Genomic DNA, 19,642 nt, shown 5'->3' on the forward strand with positions numbered 1-19,642 from the left:
TATACATTTATCTCGGTTAATCAATACAGGGTCAATTTTACGAGGATAAAAAGATTGTTAATTATAATTTTACGAAACGAAATAATCTTGCGATAATCAGATGATAGATACATAGTTACATGGTATTTTGCTGGTTTCATTGTTTCAGAAACAGAGCAAAGGTTGAAGGTACTCTTCTGATATCACTGATTCACATCATTACAAAGATCAATTTCATTAAGATTTTCAGAGCTCTCGGCATTAATTTGATCAGCACCATCGATGGCTCTAGTTTCTTGGTAGAAGCGACAAGATTAATAAACATTGAAATAATTTTCATTGCTACTTTACTTATTATTAGCTTTTTAACTTTTCCACCATGAATCTTGAAAATTGAAAATATTGAATGAATCATTCAATTGAACTTTTGAACAAATGAACTTTACTTCAGAAATATGCGGTTGATGTGCTGATTATGAACAAGTCTATCTATAATAGAGTGTTCTTCTGGTACTTAATTCATTCAGTTTGATAAAAAAGAAATAAAAATTGATGAGAACATGGAATACTCAGATTGAATTAATAATAAAAGAAGAAATCGCGATCTCGTTAGGTTAATTCATTTTTACCGCGCATATAGCTTGATTTGTTTTGAAAATATTATGTTATTATGTTAACTGATGTTGCTTATCAACAAGTCTGTAATGTAATCTATTTATTGACATCGCCATATCGTCTTTCGGTTTGTTCACCATAGTCATATCAATCATCGTCGACCATGTTATCAAATGTGAAGTTTGGTAATTCATTGTTAAGGTTATTTCGTTTTAATTCAGTGAGACAATTGAATTCTATCCAAGCATCCAATGTTGACTATTTTAAATCAGTTTTGGGTGAAAATCGGGTTAAACAAACTGACTTGGAGAAATATAACCGTGATTGGTTAGGCCTCCACGAAGGTAAATTTGGCTCTTAACAAATTTCAATTCATAACTTCAGTTTTACTCAACCGTTCTTGATATTCACAGGAAAAAGTAGCTTGACTTTGGTTCCTTCGACAACGGAAGATGTTTCCAAAATCTTGTCATATTGTAATGATCATCGTCTACAGTTGGTCGTTCAAGGAGGAAATACAAGTTTAGTAGCTGGTTCAGTTCCTCAAGATGACGAAATTATAATCTCAATGGAAGCAATGAACAAGATAATTGAATTCAATGATACCACTGGAGTGTTAACTTGTCAGCCTGGAGTCATTCTGGAAACAGCTGAGTCGTTTGTCAACGAAAAAGGATATATGATGCCTTATGATTTGGGAGCAAAGGGCTCGTGTCATGTTGGAGGGAATATAGCTACTAATGCAGGTAATATCTTACTGCTCATGTATTTTCAGTTGTTTTCACCCGTTTGAATAAGAGTCTATAGAAATACATATAAATAATTTGAACCTATTTTTTGCTCAACAGGGGGAATCCGTTACGTTAGGTATGGTTCTCTTCATGGATCAGTCCTTGGATTAGAGGCTGTTAAAGCTGATGGAACTGTCCTTAATATGATGTCAACTCTTCGCAAAGACAATACTGGGTATGATTTGAAACAGCTGTTCATTGGTTCTGAAGGAACTCTCGGAGTAATAACCAAAGCATCCATTTTGTGTCCAGTAAAACCAATCGATAAAGTTGTTGCCCTTCTTGGAGTACCAAGTTACGAAGCTTCAGTTAAACTGTTGAAAATCATCCGATCGCGATTTGTTGCATATTTAAGTGCATATGAATTGATGGATCAAACTACAATGGACTCTGTTCACATCAACTTGCACCTTGAACCTCCTTTCTCGGCACCGTTTTATGTTCTCTTTGAAATTTCCATATTCCCTGGATCCAGTGAAGAGGTTATCAGAGACAATTTAACCAACTTCCTTGACACCATGATTTCTGATGAGGGAATTGTCAATGATGCAGTTTTATCCACAGATTTAACCAGTTACAATAAACTTTGGGCGATGCGTGAGCAAATTATGATAGCAATTAAAGCAGAAGGCGAAGCGCTTTCATATGACGTTTCTCTTGAACATAAAGACTATTATCGAATTGTCGATATAATGAGAGAACATTTAGCAAACAAAAAAGATCTGATTCGAGTTAGTGGCCATGGTCATTTGGCTGATAACAACCTTCATCTGGCCATTTCTGCAAAGTCATTTACTAGCGATGAAATCAAATCGATAGAAACTCTTTTACATGAATGGGTGGGTGAACGCAATGGAAGTGTTTCAGCTGAACATGGATTAGGAATGAAAAAGAGACACTTAATATACTATTCAAAGCAACGTGAAGTGGTTGATTTAATGAAACAATTGAAACAACTTTTCGATCCCAATAACATTCTCAATCCAAAAAAACTCTTGCCAGATAATTAAAGATAATTTTGTAAGTCCAAAGTAACCTTCATAATATTTAGTTTATCAAAATTTGTTACTTCTTTGATAACTAGCGAAATGTTATGATCTAATCTTTCTTTTAATGGTTATATTTAATACACAATGTCCATTATTATTGCTAAATATCAACATTATTTAGTTTTTATTTTCACTGGAAGTTTTGTTTTTTAAATTTTTTTGTAAATAGGAAAATTTATCTTCTAAACTCAAAAATTGCAATGATATTTTTTTGAAAATAAAGAGATCGTTTGAAACGTATTGAAAATGAAAATATTTTATTGACAGTATGGTCAAAAACCACAAATTTATCAGAAATCTGTGATGAGGATTTTCAGGTGATGATGAAAAAGTAATCAAGTTTATAGATTGATGTGAAAAAATAATGAACATTTATACAGAGGCAAAAGAACGAGTAACCTTGATATTTATCTGTGCTTTTCCACTGATTGTTAACAGTGAGAAATACTGTTCAAGTTGAAATTTGTTGATTTACTTTAGAGTATTTCAATTTTTACCAAATGGTCAGATTTTTATAAAAAGATCTATAAATAGTTCGAACTTATACACACAAAATAACCAACAACATGATCAACTAGAACAGTATTAGATAATTATCATGGATATAGTCCTATGTTTTTAATCCTTTCGGTTAAGAGTCTAACAATAAATAGAAGTGAAGGCAGTTTTCTGTAAGCTGATTGCTGACATAAACGAGATTCATGTATATTTTGGGGTATTTGATTCCACATAAAGCACAAATCATCACAAATTTGTAGTATTTTACTTTACGTGGAAAAAAATTTTCTTTTCAATTCTTTGCAATTTTAGTATAGTTGAGAAACTTGACCTTATTGAGATTGAGTCAAGTAAAGTTGTCATGGAAATTAAATTAGTTATTGAGCCGCAAAGATTTTGAGATAATATTCCAATATTGAAGGATGAGTCGAATAATTCATGTCAATAAACAGCGAAATAGAAAGACAGTTTCATAAATAGTCAGCTTTTAAAAACTCGATAAATCTTGAGCACTTCATTAGCGAAAGTTAATCAGTTGTTGATTTTTTCTTCATTGAGCAAAAGCCTTAGTTCACTTACAAGAGCTACCTTGTAAACGACGGGCCGTTCGACTTGTTGTGCGACTAACTGATGGACCAAATCCACCATCAGTAAAACCTTCAGAGTCTGAAATTGCTATTGGTAAAAACTTTTTTTCTCCGTCTTCACTGCAAGTGTCAACACCAGTGATCAAAGGAAGGCAAGCTTCTCTTGCACGGTTAATACTTTGCAATTCATCTAAATTACTGGCACCATTTGAAAAAGGAGCACAAGGAACCAGTGGGTAGTATGGATTATAAAGTGATGAAGTTGGCGGTTGTTGAGAGAATGGTGTTGGAGCTGAAAATCCAAAATAATTGGGTATTCCATTAGGCGGACCGCAGCCATTAACCATGAGATTTGGATTTGCAAAAGGGCCTAAGGGTTGCCCTGACATTGACATTGTACAATTAAAAGAGTTAAGATAGCCAACTCCTAAATTTGCATTTTGTTGCGAAGCTGACGCGCTACTACCATTGATGCTACTATCTGGTCGACGTCGTTCTTGCAATGGATTTATGAGTGAATCTCCTTGTTGGGACATCCCATGTGTAAAGGGATGATTAACAGGAGGTTTATCGGTTCTTGGTCGGCTCATTACTGAAAATGTAGGAGACATAACAGGATACGCAGTTGGGTGAGGAAAAGAGGAAGGTAAATAGCTACAGGCAGGTAACACTGACGAAGGACCTGGTAATTGTAAGTCACCAGTACTTGTTGCTCTAGTAACAGCGTCATGAGAGCGAATTTGATTGCTAATAATTGCAAGGTTGTTACTTTGAATCGAAGAATCACTCCCTCGCCGTTTCCAAAGACCAATCTTGGAGGAGAGACGTACACGCTCTTTCTTTGTTTTACGGCGAACATGACGACTAATAATATCAATACTAGCCTGTGAATCGAGTGATTGATGATTACTGATCATGGAGCCACAGGACAATCCTTGTTGCATACTAGTGTCTGATATTGAAGAGTTATTATTGTTGTTGTAAGTTCTATACCTAGACAAATAATGATTGGCATTAGTCAGACTTGTAATAGCAGCTCTTCGTTGAAGAAATTTGGGAAAATTAGCAAGCCATTCAGTTGATATTTCCTGCGATGTTGCAGAAGTGAGATTCATGTCAACTGGATCACCATGAAGAGATTCTTGATTATATTTAGTGGCTCTCCGGTATTTATACGCTTTTGCTAACATTTCATGTTTTCTTCCATGACGTCCTATTGAATAGGCATCACACTTTTTGAGAAAAAATCTCCTCCATGCCTCCCACGATGCTCGGGTGAATAACCAAATAATAATAGTAAAACCAACACTGAACCAAACAAATAATTGGATTTTCAAGTGAGACAAACTAGGAGCCGATACATTTGGTTCACATTCAGCAGTTCTGTTTGGATCCAATTTAGGAATCATTGAATCTATTGAACATCTGTAAATAATTGAAATTATACAGTAATTAGTAGAAAAGTTGAATTTAGAGCAAAAAGAGACATTATTACTTACAATACAAGATTATCTAACTTTTTTTTCCATTTATGGGAGTTTAAATGGTCTGTTATTTGAGCATAAATAACCACAGCAAAGAATTTCAACAAACAACACCAAAAGATTCCTAAGAAAATCAAGTAAAGATATTATATTATAATTAGTTCATTTAAAGATAACAAAGAGATATAACTTATACCAAACTTACCTAATCTTATAAGCATTCTGTTGATGGTAGCATCACGCTTTCTCCTCTTTGTGAGATGTGAAACAGCAACTGATTTTGCTTTAATTAAAACATGCATAGTTTTACTGGTATTAAAAATGCCTACAGATAGGCATAAGATAATGGGTATCCAAACAAAAATCTGCATAATAGGCTCGTCAGAACTAACGAAGCAGATTCCAAGCATCGGATAACTATCAATTTTGTTAAGAAGGATTATCATTACGGTAAGAGCAAATGGAATACTCCATGCGAAAACATGCATAGGTTGGCGACGTTTTTCAATAAGATCATTAAAATTTCCTTTGGGCACTTTGAGTTTATGATACCAAAGGTAACAGACAATAACCAGCCAGATAAGCGCTGCTATGCCAAAGTAGTAAATAAGAAAGAAAACTAGAATACAAAGTGCTGACCCAGGACTACCTGGTTCACTATATCTTCTAGTATTGTCATGACGACAAACTATTGATTGTTTGGTGTAAAAAAATTGAACCATCCATCCAATATAATGGAGAAAAAGGCAGATAGAAAGATAATAAATTCCAACCGATGGATAACGGTTAGCACTTTTCCAATCAACACGAAAAGTAAATAGACACAAAGAAAGAAATATGATGACACTTAATCCAGCATACCAAACAATGTTTTGGATTGAAGTTTGATCTTCAGTTGATATTAATGTTATATTACACAGAAGACCACAGCCATCAATTTCTGGATACCAAATATTACTATCTTCGGTTGGAGTTAATGGGTATTTACATTTAAGCCACATAATAGAAAGTTTAAGACACTTTTATCCAGGCTTGGATCTTTCAAATTTAAAAATTGGAAGAATCAAAGTGTTAAAATATTCTATGTTATCACAATCAAATCATTTGATTTAGATGGCATCAAAAGGGATCTAATAAAACTGAATTAAATAATTGTCCACTTGTAACAATTATAAATTTACCGATGTAATTTACATCATGTAAACAATCTTTATTAAAAGCATAAAACCAAAAGTTTTTGTCAGTAGAGGGATCGCATATAAATCTATAAACGTAAGGAATCATTTATTTCTTTATTATAAGGGAGAATCGCTTTAACTAGGCTTACGCAGTGCTCACAGCAAAGGACATCTGGAATATTTTTTCGGAGTTACTTCTAATCTTACTGACTTTTTGTAAGTTAATATTATCAAGTTTCTGAGTACCAGATTCAGGTAAAGAAAAATGTGACTTTTCAGTAGAGGAGGTGGATAATCACTTTTGGATTGAGTTACAACAGTTGAGAAAGAAATACAAAATAAACTTATCTAACAAAGGAAAAGAAAGTAACTCAAGCAAACTGTTTTACAATATAATTTAGCATTTATAACATTTGAAGTAACATTTAGTACGACAAATATAACTTCATGAGGGTTGTTTCAATGACTAGACCATCCAAGGTTGAGAGTTCAGAATTTTTTAAAAGAGAGATAACTTTCAGCTTCTTCAATTTTCTTCATTTTTTGCTTATGATTTTTGTATTCACAGGTGCCATTGTCAGACGATTCTTCGTGCTGCGACTTCATGTTTTAGATTATTAGTTTTTCCATATAGTTTAGCTTTTGTTTTTGTCTTACATCACCAAGCATTCAAAACACGGAAACACCAAATCGCTTCTATCTACTTCATGTGATCCTAAATGTCGCCAAGCATTTATGATTCGAAAAGTCCATTCTTGTTGGCTATTTACGAGAAGCATGTTTATATCGTATCCAATACTCGATGTTGAATATTTAGTGGATTTTTGAATTATACTCATGTGATCATGTTTATATTTGTATGTTGATCAGTTTGTTTGGGATTGATTCAGCACAGTCATGTGAATGCATCAGAAAGGGGTTATAAGCCCATCTTTTGTGAGGATAAATTATAAATTTTGACAATCATACAGAAACACAATGTAACTATAGATTTTGCATAAAAAGCAGTAAAATTATAATAATGGAACCATAGAGCATTTAAACATTAGATTACAAACACATGATAAATAATTGAGGATTTTAATTAACAATTAAAAAAGACGATCCAAGCTTTTTTATTTTCGCTGGCTTCATTTTTCAAGCCATAGATGGCTCTTATTAAATTGTCAAAATAACTGAAGCCTAATGTTTAGCACTTACAATAAGATTGTTAATCTTTATAATTTTGTATTCTGCATCTTGGGATTAGCGTTTATCCTCGCCAAGTCCTGATTTCGTCGCGATCACCTTAGCTTAAGTCCTCACCTCCTCCTCGCATTCCCAGCTAAGCTGTTAAAGCCTAGCCAGAGTTAAACTGGCTAGGTGGCGCCTTAAAAGCTGCCGCGGCTGCGCCGGTTTAACAGTCTCAGCAGTAGAATCAATGTACATTATTCTGTATTTATGCAGAAGATTGCTGTTATTTTACTTTTGTGAGTCAATTTTATTTCATTTTCTGCTGATTAAATTGTATCATTTATTTTGAAAGTGGCTGTTTCGTCTCTGTTTTCAACTAATACTACACCTCTTATTTTCACCTTCACCGGCTTACCTGCTTCTATATGTACTCTGTTTTGTTATCAGTGTTTTGACCCTTTTTCAAGAAAACAAAAACAAACAACCAAATGAACAACACGAGTAATTCAACAACAAACAATCCAACTGCCCAACCCTCCGATAAACCTCTGATTAGAAAGAAATGTGCACAAGATTTTAAGTTTATTGGTTTAATTGGGGAAGGTTCATTCTCTATGGTGGCCTTGGCTGTTGATACACACACCAAACAAAAGTATGCAATCAAAATCTGTGAGAAAAGGCAACTTTTGAAAGAAAACAAGGCTAAAGCAATTATGAGGGAGAAAGATATCCTAAATCTATTGGACTCACATTCAAGTCCTTATTTCATAAGGTTGCATTTTTCTTTTCAAGACTCTCACCGGTTATGTGAGTTTTTAATATTTCTCTATCTTGCTTGTTCACCTCGTCTTCCCTGACATTTGATCTTTTTTCTTTAAATACCTTTTTGATTGACTTATTGATATCTCATTTCTTCATCTTTCCTTTCATCTCTTTTTCACTGTCTCTCCTTGACTGGCTGTCTGCTACTCTCTTTCTCTGTCTCAATCTGTCTCTGTCTGTCTGTCGATCTTTCTATATCTTTTTTCTTTACCTTTTCTGTTACAGTTTTTGGACTCAGCTTTGCCAGAGGAGGAGAATTGTTGACATATATCAATAAATTATCTGGTTTCAACGAAGAATGTACCCGGTTTTACTCAGCTCAAATTCTCCTTGCTTTGGAGTATCTGCACAAGTTGGGCATTATTCACAGGTAAATTACTTGTTTTCGTCTTTAACAGGTGAAACAGTATTAGCTTCACGTCTAAAATTTCTATCATCTTTCTTCTTTATTTTCAATCCGACAGAGACTTAAAACCTGAGAACTTACTTTTGAATGATAAAATGCAAATACAAATAACTGATTTTGGTTCAGCTTTTCAAGGTAGCACGGATTCGATTAAACCTACCCCCTTGACTATACGAAAGAAAAGGATGACCAAGTCAAGAAGCAAAGAAAGAACCCAAAACGGAGGAGACGAGGAAAACAAAAATGGCGATGCAGAAAGTGACAGAGAAGAAACTGATGACGAGGATGACGTCGAGAACAACAAATCAGACGAAAAACAGGAAGATGAAAATAATAGTTCAAGTGATGAGTCAAGGCAGCAACACTCTAGATATCGAGCACATAATAGGAACAATAACAAAACAAAAAACTCTCGGAGTAACTCGTTTGTTGGTACAGCTCAGTATGTATCACCAGAGATGATAACATGTGCAAGATGTTTCACAAGCTCAGATTTATGGGCTTATGGTTGTATTATATATCAAATGTTGGTAGGAAGTCCACCATTCAATGACGCAACTGACTATCTCATCTTTCACAAGATACTTGCCCTCAATCTTACTTTTCCAGATGATAAAATTTATCCAGAGGCCGAAGATTTGATAAAATCATTACTTACCCTGGATCCCTGTTCCCGTTTAGGTGCTTCAGATGATTTTACTTTGGGCTCATATCCATCAATTCGGTCTCACCCTTTTTTCACTGAAATTTCACAACCAGCTAAAATCACAGTATCAACCTCACCATTGTCATCATCTTCATCCTCATCAAAGTCACCATCATCTAACCTTCCTGGGCCTAGTTTTTTTAATCCAGCCAATCAATATCCGCAAACAAGATGGTCAACCTTACATCTAGAACGACCTCCACTATTAGATTTTCTTAATAAAGAGGATTACGATTTAGAGTCTAGAATATCTTGCCTCAATTATGACGATATTGAACCAGGCCTAGATGAAGGTCTCTTACTAGGCCTTGGTCTATCAGACTATCCAAAGAAGAGCGAATCACCTTTTGAAAAGGTTGACTCAACAACCTCCTCTTCAACCTCACCTCCACCAACACAAAGGACTGGTTACAATAATATATCAAGTAATAGTAGAGGAGGAATTAACTTTAATTCAAGGTTTTGTAAAAATAGCTCATCACACAAGGAGAATTCTCGATCCAATAATAATCCAGAGCGAAGCAAGAAGAAAGGATTGTTTTCTAAATTATTTAAACATTGAGATTAAACAATGTTTTGGCATTTTGAAAATTTTAATTAATCAGTTGAGGATAAGTGTGCTAAATAAACTGCTATTGTAAAGCAACCATTTTAGTAAATATTGTATCAATCTTACGTTTAATTTAAAACCAATTCATGAATTAAAGCAATGAAACTGAACATTTAAAAAACATCTGAATATGTTACTCATTCAAGATCTCAAAGATCCATTAACAAGTAATGAATATTACTTTAAAAAGTGCTTCTGTTTTTGGTTTTTTAATAATACCACTCAGATCGAGCTAATTCCCTCCTAACCGGTAATTAAACCGGTCAAGAACGGTCATCAATGAGTGCTAGGTCTGAACAAGTCAATTCTAGACACTCCGTTTCCCGCTCAGGAAAAAGCCCCTTAACTCCTCATCGTGGCTGAGTTGGACTTCGTTTTGTTAACGAAACGTCCCAATCATACTCTAGAAATGATCCTTTGAAGTATGATCTTAAAGTTACATTGGTTTTCAAGTGAAATATATACTCAGAAATGCGTCTTATAAATTACAGTTTTCACTATTAACACTTATTTGAGATTGAAGCGCTCTGAATTGACGCACGTGTTTGGGCTTATTGGAAAGATCATAGTTTTAAATATAATAATTACTGTTTAAATTAAATAAAAAAAGATCCGTGATTGATTAATCATGGACATGATCATGATACCCATGTGAGTGAATTGGAAAGGTTGAAGTAGCTTGCTAATGCAGCATTTTTTGCTAAGCAACTAAAAGCTTTTGTTTCAACCTTTTCTCATCACTAATAGTGATCATCATTGAGGACTATGAGTAAATATTAGAAACAATTGTTTATTTAACTACGTTTATTAGATCAAATACAATTGAATCAGTGAGTTTAATCAGATTTAATTTTAAATAGACAAAAGATTATGTAAATGATTATCATTTGTTGTTTATTGTTTGCGCTCTTCTTTTATTACAACAATAATAGACAGATTGATTGTTTACTAATTGTTGATTAACTGTTTGCTTGTTTTTTTTAATCAAGTTTCAATCTAATACTAGAGTATTATAATAATCTAATAATATAATTCAGAAAATATTGTTATAATTGTTGTGATAAAATGTGAACAAACATTTACAATGGTTTCTTTTGTTGCGTTCAAGTAACATTGATTGATTAATTTTTGCTTCCTCCAATCAAATAATAATTAAATATTTCCCCTGATTATTACATTTTTAAAATATTATTAAGTTTACATATTATCATTGAAATATAACCAAATGTTTCATCAAATATTAGACTTATGTTAAAACCAAATCTCAAAACAGCAAGAAAAAAATGGTGATGTGAAAAATGAAGCTTAACCAAGCCAAAAAAACAAAGGTTTATCTCATACGGATTATCATTAAGCCATTTACTTTTGGCAACAAGCATAACAGTAAATTGTTAGTCAAAATTGATAAATATAAAGTCTGATTGTTGATGAACCAAAGAAAAGAAAAAGAGAAAAGAGAAACAAAAAAAGAATAATTTTAAATTCAAGTTGAAAATGAAACATTTTTATATATTGGTGTCGTTATGGATGATTTTCAACTCGTAAGCTATTTTATATGAATATACGATGATGATTGATGATCGACAGTCTTCGCTTTTAATCATTAATAATGTCACTTGATTTTTTTCGTTTTATAACAGGATACCATGCAATTTATTCCCATATTTGATGTTCAATCCATTCAGCAAGTCCTCGATTTACCAATTCTTGATTAATGAAGACGCTCTGAAAAAAATGGTAAAATATTATTAATTAGATGTCAAATCAGGAAAAAAATCAATTGTAATGAAAAATTTTACACTAAATTAACAAGTTTTGTCTGTGAATTTGAGAGAAACAATCAAATTAGTAGTCAAGTGTTGCCACAGCAGCTATTAATTTAAGTTTCTTCGTCAGATTGAAAAATAAATTGATAGAATAGGCTCAGTAAACATCCTCAAGCATATTTGCTTGATAATAATTCTAATAAACTTGATCAGTCTGAATCATGTTCACTTTTAACATCATTTCGGCAATCAATAATAAAAATTTAAAGCATTTAAGCTGCTAAATAAATTACAAAAACACTATCATCAAGAAGCTAGCTGAGGTAAGGAAGGAAAGGTAAAGGTAAAGAGCACGTTTTTAATGAATACATAAAAGTTGCTTTCAAATGCCGAGAATAAACGCTGCAGATGAAAGAGAAAGAGAAAAGAAGAAAAGGGGGAAGAAAATAAGATATTCTAATATTATGGGCTCACCCAATGGAGTTGAAAGATAGAGATGAAATGCTCAATCATTTATATATAAAGGTACGTTGTACTAACTTGTTCAACTAGATTTCTGTTTTCATTGAGCTAAGGCTGTCAACCTAGCTTAGGGCAAGACAAACCAGTCCTAATGATGAGCATGTTTAGACCTTTTTTTTCTCTGTACTTTTTTCAAGTCTGACTAACTCTTCTTAAAATCTGTCTTTGGTGAAAAAAGAGAGAAGAGAAGAGAGAGAGGATGGGTGAGCAAGTGATGAGAAAAATATATACACAAGTGCAAAAAAGAAGAGCTCATTGAAGCGATGGAAAACGCAGGATAGACTTATAATTTCTTCAATTTGCTTTTTTAAGTCGAGTGTGTTTCATGAAGCAGATAAAAAGAGAAAAATGGAGAAGTGAAGAGAAAAAAGAGAAATGAACACGATGCAGAGATTGAGAGATGATGAGAAAAGTGAACACGAGGAGAGACAAGATGCAACAATTATAACTTAAATGACCACAAAATAGTGAGACTAATAAAAGTGTTCTGTTTCAACAGTTCTTGATGATGACAATGTTGTTGATGATGTTGATGATGATGCTTAAGGTGAAAGCATTGTTTTAGAGATGAAACCTACCGAAGCTCCTTGAATTTTGTGTAAATGGATCAAAGGTATACCATCATCAGCATAAGCAACAATTTTAGCTTGTAACATTTGTCCTTGAGCGAGATCATGAAAAACAACGTTGGCTTCTTTAGACCATCCTTGGTTTTCTGATTTAAGGATTAAATTGTATGGAACAATCAATTAGTTGATCAAGAATAAGCACCAGATGATTTAACTTACCGTCAGTAGGTTTAACATTTGCTAAATAACATTCTGTGGCTTGGAAAGGCAAAGTCATAAAGTCATATCTAATTTGCCTGAGAGATGAGATCGGTGCACGAGCATAGCCACCATAATCAACAAATTTGACTTCAACTTCCATGTCATCCAATAAACTGACTACCATTGCCCGATACCAGGCATTACACATGTTGACGGCACATATATCACCAGCTGAATCGAGTTTAAGATGTCGTGTTAAAAGAATATAGAAAGAGAGAATATTAGTTACGTCAATTAAATTGAATGGTGAGGTAAATTCCGTATCCGAATAAATAAATAGAATGCTTAAAAACATACGATGAGGAGAGAGAACAGGAGGGGTATCAACAGAGTAAGTGGCATTCATGAATTGGTCCAGTCGACTAAGCGATGGATAAGTTGGATGTGTTGGTTGTCTAACGAAAATATGTGCAGCATCAACCACGTTGGACAATATCACATCACATGAGACTCCTTCAGGAAGATGGAGCTATTATAAGGAAAATTGAAGAATAAATTAATGACTTTTCTATACAAGTAGGATAATTGTTTGATTAAACAGAATAATAGAATACAATAGTCAATCAGAACAATTTTGAGATAGAAAACACTTACCTGACAAGATTGAGGTACGGTGACTTGGCAAGCTTGTAATAATGGACTGATAACATTTATCTGTTGCAATGTAACTTCAGGAAACTCATACACCGGAAATCTGGAGCGAATTAATCGCAATGCTCTTCTTATTTCAGATCTAGTTCCTGAAAGATCAAGATGATACAAGAAAAGGATAAGAAAAGATGTAACAACAAAATGTACAACTGTTTCAGTAACATTAACGATTCAAGTTGATAATGGTTATCCACGGTCGATAAATTGAAACACATGTTGTTAGGAAAGGGCATCATTGATTAAAACTAGCCACGCAATCTAAAGGAAATAATGAAGAGAAAAGGAAAACTGTTTACTCACCTTCTATGCTACAAATTTTATAAAGAGGAGAAAGTGGATGACGATTAACAATAACACTGGCATTAGATTTTTCTTTAATTTGGTTAACAAAATGACCATTTCTTCCAATTAATCTACCACATAAATATTGGGCCAATTCAAATTGATAAATTATAACAGGCTCTTCGAGAGGATGACCATTTAAATGACCAAAAAATGATCCTTCCAATACATCACATTCGGATTTGACTTCAGAAGCACATGGGTTCTCTATACATTTTACATTATTGGTTTCACCATTTTCCTTGTGATCTCCATTCGTAATAATTTCACCGTTAACCTTACTCTCAGATGAAGCAGACAATGATGATGTAGAAGATGACGATGATGATGGACTGTCTGACCTTTCAGACTCGGATCCTTTCGGTCTAGTAGTCATATTTCACCTTCTCTAAAAAAAGGGTTGTTGATGTTAAATTAATAATTTAGGTTTTCCTTATAAAAGGTATTGACAATAATGTACTTGGTACTTTTAATAAGCAACACTGTCTTTATTTAATTCTTTACTTTACTTAACCTAACAATACTTGTTTGTTGAAAAAATATTCCGTGGGGAAATTATTTTAGACCACAGAACAATTTGTTGAGATACAACACCGCATCAAAGGTAAGCAAGCATGTAACTCGTCCTGTTTTTTAACAAGTTGTTATTTAAACTTCAAGCATGGCAAAAATTTTAGGTACAATAATCCGTCGTGACATCTAGTTCATCAATTTATTACTATAAAATGTGAGATTAAGAGAAGAAGTAGTAGAAGTAAAGACTGGTAGATGGCGTTCAAACCTCATTTTTCCTGATTGGTTGGCAAAAGAATAAGTGTGTTGTATAGAGAGCATGGTTGCGGCTTATTTCCGTTTCCTCTAATAGTGTTTGTGTTTGGTTTTTATCCAAGTCCTAATGATTTGAATTGGCTTAATTGTAGTTAAATTTGGTTATTTATCTTTGTTAATATTGTTTGATTCCATTTTCAAAAGGTATGTGTTCAATTATTTCCACTTGTTCTGTATTCAATTTGTATATTTCTGGTAATTTTACCTTGGTTTTATTTGGTTCCCTTGGCCTGGTTCATTTACCCGTGTACATTTCTTACATTGTTTTGTGCATGAATTTAATCTCTTTTTCTCTTTCTTACTGTGATCTTTACTATTTAGGTCCATCTCGGGATCGCATTAGATACATCTAGAATGCAAATTTTCGTCAAAAATGTCGTCGGTGAAACTTTGACTGTAAATGTTGACTCATCCGACTCTATTCAGGATTTATTAGAAAAGCTTACACAAATTGACGTTTCTTTCGAAGAAGATGGTCGACTCATTTTCGGTGGAAGTATTTTAGATGAAGATCAGCTAATTTCTGAATTAACCCTTGAAGAGGGTTCAACTGTAAACTTTGTGGTCGGTCTCCCGGGAGGTGCCAAGAAAAGGAAAAAGAAGAATTACACCACACCAAAAAAGAATAAGCATAAGAAAAAGAAGGTTAAATTAGCTGTCCTTAGATATTATAAGGTAAGATCAATTATTTCCACTGACACTCTGTCCTTTATAATAGCCTTTACTGTCGCGTTTTATCGCAAACTGATAGTATTCCATATTGCCTATTTATCTATTAATTTCACTTACTGATTCTTTTCTTTTGTTCATCCTCTCCAGGTCGACGAAAATGGTAAAATTACTAGGTTACGACGTGAGTGTACTAATGAGGAATGTGGAGCTGGTGTTTTCATGGCTAATCATTTCGATCGTCAATATTGCGGAAAATGTGGTCTAACATTTGTTTTTGATAAACCTGAAGAAACCAAATAAATGGACACTATATAATTTAATAAAGATCCATTTATAGATTAATCTGTTTTTATTCAATTTTTCAATTTCTAATTATGTTGCCCAAATAATTTCAATTTGCTTTTTTAAGTCGAGTGAGTTTCATGAAACAGATAACTAGAGAAAAAATGTTCTTGTTTGGTTTTAGTTTTAGGTCCTAATGATTTGAATTGGCTTAATTGTTAAATCGGTTATTTATCTTTGTTAATATTGTTTGATTCCATCTTCAAAAGGTATGCGTTCAATTATTTTCACTTGTTTTATATTTATTTTGTAAGTTTCTGATAATTTTGCCTTGGATTTATTTAGTTCCTCTCTCTATTTATATCTCCATTCATATCTTGCTGCTTATTTCAAAACTTACTCTCTTGACTACCAGTTCAAATTGTGATTGCAGATCTATCAAAATGTCTACCCGTTGCAGTAATGAGAAAGTCACCGCGGAACACAAAGACATCGAAGCTGATGTCATGTCGATCACCGATAATGTTGAAGGATCACCGTAGAGTTGTTACTGCCTTTAACTGGGCTCCTTTTGATCAAAACCTTTTGGCATCATGTTCCATGGACACTTTCGTTTACGTTTGGGATCTCAGAGAACACCGAAGACCTTGTTTAGGATTTGGATTTGGACACCAGATTTAGGATAAAAGAGTAATTTTACCAAAGCTCTTTAGCCAGTTCAATTTATTTTCTAGCAAAAAATAATTTTCAATCCATAATTTTTTTCTAGAAAATCTCCAATCCTGTACACTATATTTCAACCCATGATCAACGTATTCATGGACTTGACTGGAATCCGTATAATGCCACACAATTTGCCATAAATTTACTCCATTTAGCTCAGGGAAAAAGTGATTCGATCCAACTTTTGGATAACAAAGTGCAATACACACCAAATAGTGATAATAGTGAACGTAATACTCCCGATCGTGGAAAAATACCTTTACATGAGATAAATAATCAAGCCAAATCATCTGAATCTAAGGATATTTTAATCAATTACAAAACCAAGTCATTTTCGCCATCTTCAACAAAATCTTAGAACTAAAATCTCAAGATAATTATTCAATATCATCATTCCCTTACTATTATGGTGATGATTCAAAATTGCGCCGTTTCCAGTCTCAAGGAATGGAACAGTCTTACATATCATTAGCAAGTATGCGTTGTGGCCCAATCACCATCATAATACATTAGCTACATCTAGAATGCAAATTTTCATCAAAAATGTCGTTGGTGAAACTTTGACTGTAAATGTTGACCCATCCGACTCTATTCAGGATTTATTAGAAAAGCTATCACAATTGCTATCACAGCTATTGACTGTTCCTTCGAAATTATCTAATTTAATAAAGATCCATTAATAGATTAATCTGTTTTTTATTTAATTGTTCATCTTCTAATTATGTTGCCCGAATAAGTTACCTCCTCTACTCGTAATTACCCTTTTGTGGTTAGTAGTAATGAGATCTGGTGATTGCAAAGAGTTGAAACTTACCCACATAATTATGTTTATGTTTAAAAATTGGCTATAAAATTACATGATAATTAACTGAACAAGTATGTTCCATATGTTACTCACAATCTAACCAGAATACTAAGTTTAGGCATCATTAAGATTCTAATTGTCATGGTAACTTGATATAAACTAATCGATAAAATAGTATAAAATTGAAGGTACCAAAAGTCTTAACCATGCTTAATCGATTCAATATTCTTGCGCATTCATCTCTCATGGTTTTCATAGTATTTCTTGAATTAGAAAGAGAACAAGAAAGAGAGATAGTGAAGAGGAGAAGAGAGAAAGTGAAGGAGAAAAAGAAGATAGAAAATGAGAAATTCCCTTCTTTCCGATTGAAAGTTCAGTTTCATTCTCAGTCTTGCAATGGTTAAATTTGTATTCACTTAATTTCATTGCATAACCATGAGAGAAACTCTTGTACGTTAAGTTCATTTCATGTATTCTTAGATTAATATCATCATCAATGTTTATATTTCTATGATGATAAAGTGAATCAAGGTGAATGTAAAGGTTTTTTACATTTAAACTAAAGATCAATTGGGAAAAACATCTATCAATATAACTATTAACATTTGTCTACAAACTTCCTTTGGTTTCCTTCCTTTTATGTTTGCTCGTTCGTTCCTTTATAACCAGATCAATCATTTTCATCATCGTCATCATCATTATAAACATCATCATCTATTGATAACAGTTATTATAAAATCAATTGTGTTTAATCAACTCTAGCATAAACGTTGTATTCATTCAAATAATAGATTGGGTTCCTATTCCGTTCTACCGCCAAAAAGCTCATTGTTTAATGTATGCATTTACATTAATTTTCAACTTTAGTGATGAATATATGAAATAAATTGATAAATTGTGCTAAATTTCAACCTTTTTTTCATTTTATATTGTTACATCTTTACTGGTTTATTGTTGAGTGAACGTAGACAAGTTTTCAACTATCATCTCTTCCATATTACTAAAAGGTAGACTTGTCCATCGAGAGTTTACTTGTTTCATCAAATTAAACTAAAGTATACCAAATCAATCCAAGTTTTTTGATTAATTTGAAATCAAATTAAATTAGTGATCCATCATATGCCAAAACTATCTCAATGGATACAATCTCAACAAACCTCGGTAAGTCTTGATCAGTTTCAGTTAACCTGAACAAGTGACGAAAATTTTTTTATACCATAATTGGTCTGTAAAGTATTAATGAAATCATGATACATCATAATGTAGCCTAATGTGACTAACAGTAATTGATGATACTTTTCTCATTACTTATGCAGTTTCAAATAGCCAAATTAATAACTCATTATCTAATCGTAATCAATAGAGAAACAAGAAGAATCAAAAGAGAAAAGCTGAATTATCGAAAGTGAAACTTATGGGATGAAAATTAATAACAGCAGAGTTCAATAATCTTACCCTTTTCTGTTTGTATAAATGTATATTTATTAATTGACACAGTATAATAATGAAGTAAAACAGAATAGGATTGTAAATTATCGAAGGTTCACTGATCACTTGTATGTGCAACCATCTTTATTCATCTTTGACAGCAAAATGATTAGTTATTGCCTGTTGACTTACTCCTTCTGTTGACTCTAATTCACAAAATTGATTGGTTCCGATGTCAAATAATTAGGACACATGAAGTTAACACAGTCGATTCACTTATCAACAATTGACAGTCGACATAATTAACCATTATAAGTTTAATGTACACCTAGAATGAGGAAAAACTGTAGGACCAGTTAAACAAGAAAAAGGAACCAAATGAAACCAGAAAATAAGTCACAATGTTGATCAAACATTTTCCACTGAATTGGCAAATGATTCACAGTAGTAAGGCACAGATAGTATAAGAGCAATAACATCGATATTCTGGATAGGTATTTCTTTGAATATCGTTCACCTCCAATTCACAGTCAATGATGATATACATGAAGATGATACAAATTACGATGATGATTTTGAAGAATAAGAAATGAAGCTTCAAAAAGCAGAACAGAATCAAAAGTAGTCTTTTTTTGTCGTTTTGTAGATGAACCTTTGTCATACTTTCAATTAATATTGAAAATCTTTTGTTAACGGGTAACAATATTCCCATGCAAGACAGAGACAGACAGAGACAGACAGAAAGATAAGACAATCTGCCGCTTTACTTAATTTGGTAACAAGAAGCAAATGAAATGACAAAATGTTTCACCTTATGATTAACATAATTTTGTGTTCTCCTTTTTTTGTCTCTTTGTCTTTTCTAACCGTTTCTTTGTCTTCTTTTTTGCTTCCA

General features: G+C 33.0%; 6 protein-coding genes and 1 non-coding gene across 7 annotated transcripts in view; 4 read left to right on the forward strand and 3 right to left on the reverse strand.

Moving 5' to 3' along the window:
* Nucleotides 1-697: 697 nt before the first annotated feature.
* Nucleotides 698-2,674, forward strand: D2hgdh (D-2-hydroxyglutaric acid dehydrogenase). Its single transcript, XM_015933833.3, has 3 exons — nucleotides 698-938; nucleotides 1,008-1,340; nucleotides 1,443-2,674. The coding sequence occupies exons 1-3, from the start codon at nucleotides 758-760 to the stop codon at nucleotides 2,393-2,395; spliced, it is 1,467 nt and encodes a 488-aa protein (XP_015789319.2). The 5' UTR covers nucleotides 698-757; the 3' UTR covers nucleotides 2,396-2,674.
* On the reverse strand, nucleotides 2,675-6,229 carry smo (smoothened, frizzled class receptor). Its single transcript, XM_015933832.3, has 3 exons — nucleotides 5,209-6,229; nucleotides 5,019-5,127; nucleotides 2,675-4,944 (listed from the first exon to the last, which is right to left on the reverse strand). The coding sequence occupies exons 1-3, from the start codon at nucleotides 6,002-6,004 to the stop codon at nucleotides 3,504-3,506; spliced, it is 2,346 nt and encodes a 781-aa protein (XP_015789318.1). The 5' UTR covers nucleotides 6,005-6,229; the 3' UTR covers nucleotides 2,675-3,503.
* A 1,391-nt stretch (nucleotides 6,230-7,620) lies between these two features.
* Pdk1 (Phosphoinositide-dependent kinase 1) lies at nucleotides 7,621-10,019 on the forward strand. Its single transcript, XM_015933864.3, has 3 exons — nucleotides 7,621-8,161; nucleotides 8,402-8,546; nucleotides 8,641-10,019. Exons 1-3 carry the CDS (start codon nucleotides 7,843-7,845, stop codon nucleotides 9,848-9,850), a joined length of 1,674 nt encoding a protein of 557 aa, XP_015789350.2. The 5' UTR covers nucleotides 7,621-7,842; the 3' UTR covers nucleotides 9,851-10,019.
* Nucleotides 10,020-10,115: 96 nt separating this feature from the next.
* LOC112539300 (small nucleolar RNA U3) lies at nucleotides 10,116-10,330 on the reverse strand. The gene has a single exon (XR_003083010.1). It is a non-coding gene; the product is annotated as a small nucleolar RNA U3 (small nucleolar RNA).
* Nucleotides 10,331-10,925: 595 nt separating this feature from the next.
* On the reverse strand, nucleotides 10,926-14,616 carry LOC107366238 (A-kinase anchor protein 1, mitochondrial). The gene is made up of 6 exons (XM_015933821.3): nucleotides 13,968-14,616; nucleotides 13,611-13,756; nucleotides 13,314-13,485; nucleotides 12,975-13,187; nucleotides 12,765-12,901; nucleotides 10,926-11,623 (listed from the first exon to the last, which is right to left on the reverse strand). Exons 1-6 carry the CDS (start codon nucleotides 14,383-14,385, stop codon nucleotides 11,552-11,554), a joined length of 1,158 nt encoding a protein of 385 aa, XP_015789307.1. The 5' UTR covers nucleotides 14,386-14,616; the 3' UTR covers nucleotides 10,926-11,551.
* Nucleotides 14,617-14,897: 281 nt separating this feature from the next.
* Nucleotides 14,898-15,851, forward strand: RpS27A (ribosomal protein S27A). Its single transcript, XM_015933823.2, has 3 exons — nucleotides 14,898-14,981; nucleotides 15,159-15,512; nucleotides 15,657-15,851. Exons 2-3 carry the CDS (start codon nucleotides 15,192-15,194, stop codon nucleotides 15,807-15,809), a joined length of 474 nt encoding a protein of 157 aa, XP_015789309.1. The 5' UTR covers nucleotides 14,898-14,981; nucleotides 15,159-15,191; the 3' UTR covers nucleotides 15,810-15,851.
* Nucleotides 15,852-17,700: 1,849 nt separating this feature from the next.
* Nucleotides 17,701-19,642, forward strand: part of Calx (sodium/calcium exchanger 3) — a 57,227-nt gene continuing 55,285 nt past the window's right edge. The window contains exon 1 of the mRNA XM_015933729.3: nucleotides 17,701-18,480. The gene's annotated coding sequence lies outside the window, so the exon portion shown is untranslated. The remainder of the gene's footprint in view (nucleotides 18,481-19,642) is intronic.

The sequence above is a fragment of the Tetranychus urticae genome, chromosome 2, assembly GCF_039701765.1.
Source record: "Tetranychus urticae isolate SD_2017Ah chromosome 2, NJAU_TeUrti_SD_1.0, whole genome shotgun sequence".
NCBI lineage: Eukaryota > Metazoa > Arthropoda > Arachnida > Trombidiformes > Tetranychidae > Tetranychus > Tetranychus urticae.

Bases quoted from the DNA above. Each gene is read 5' to 3' on its own strand.
- D2hgdh (XM_015933833.3), top strand. From the start codon at position 758: ATGTTATCAAATGTGAAGTTTGGTAATTCATTGTTAAGGTTATTTCGT. The intron at 939-1,007 runs GTAAATTTGGCT...TGATATTCACAG, and splicing joins TTGGTTAGGCCTCCACGAAG to GAAAAAGTAGCTTGACTTTG. The intron at 1,341-1,442 runs GTAATATCTTAC...TTTGCTCAACAG, and splicing joins GAATATAGCTACTAATGCAG to GGGGAATCCGTTACGTTAGG.
- smo (XM_015933832.3), bottom strand. From the start codon at position 6,004: ATGTGGCTTAAATGTAAATACCCATTAACTCCAACCGAAGATAGTAAT. The intron at 5,128-5,208 runs GTAAGTTTGGTA...TGATTTTCTTAG, and splicing joins CAGAATGCTTATAAGATTAG to GAATCTTTTGGTGTTGTTTG. The intron at 4,945-5,018 runs GTAAGTAATAAT...AATTATTTACAG, and splicing joins AAGTTAGATAATCTTGTATT to ATGTTCAATAGATTCAATGA.
- Pdk1 (XM_015933864.3), top strand. From the start codon at position 7,843: ATGAACAACACGAGTAATTCAACAACAAACAATCCAACTGCCCAACCC. The intron at 8,162-8,401 runs GTGAGTTTTTAA...TTTCTGTTACAG, and splicing joins TCAAGACTCTCACCGGTTAT to TTTTTGGACTCAGCTTTGCC. The intron at 8,547-8,640 runs GTAAATTACTTG...TCAATCCGACAG, and splicing joins AAGTTGGGCATTATTCACAG to AGACTTAAAACCTGAGAACT.
- LOC107366238 (XM_015933821.3), bottom strand. From the start codon at position 14,385: ATGACTACTAGACCGAAAGGATCCGAGTCTGAAAGGTCAGACAGTCCA. The intron at 13,757-13,967 runs GTGAGTAAACAG...TTGATCTTTCAG, and splicing joins TAAAATTTGTAGCATAGAAG to GAACTAGATCTGAAATAAGA. The intron at 11,624-12,764 runs GTAGGTTTCATC...CATTTTTTTCAG, and splicing joins ACAAAATTCAAGGAGCTTCG to AGCGTCTTCATTAATCAAGA.
- RpS27A (XM_015933823.2), top strand. From the start codon at position 15,192: ATGCAAATTTTCGTCAAAAATGTCGTCGGTGAAACTTTGACTGTAAAT. The intron at 15,513-15,656 runs GTAAGATCAATT...CATCCTCTCCAG, and splicing joins CTGTCCTTAGATATTATAAG to GTCGACGAAAATGGTAAAAT.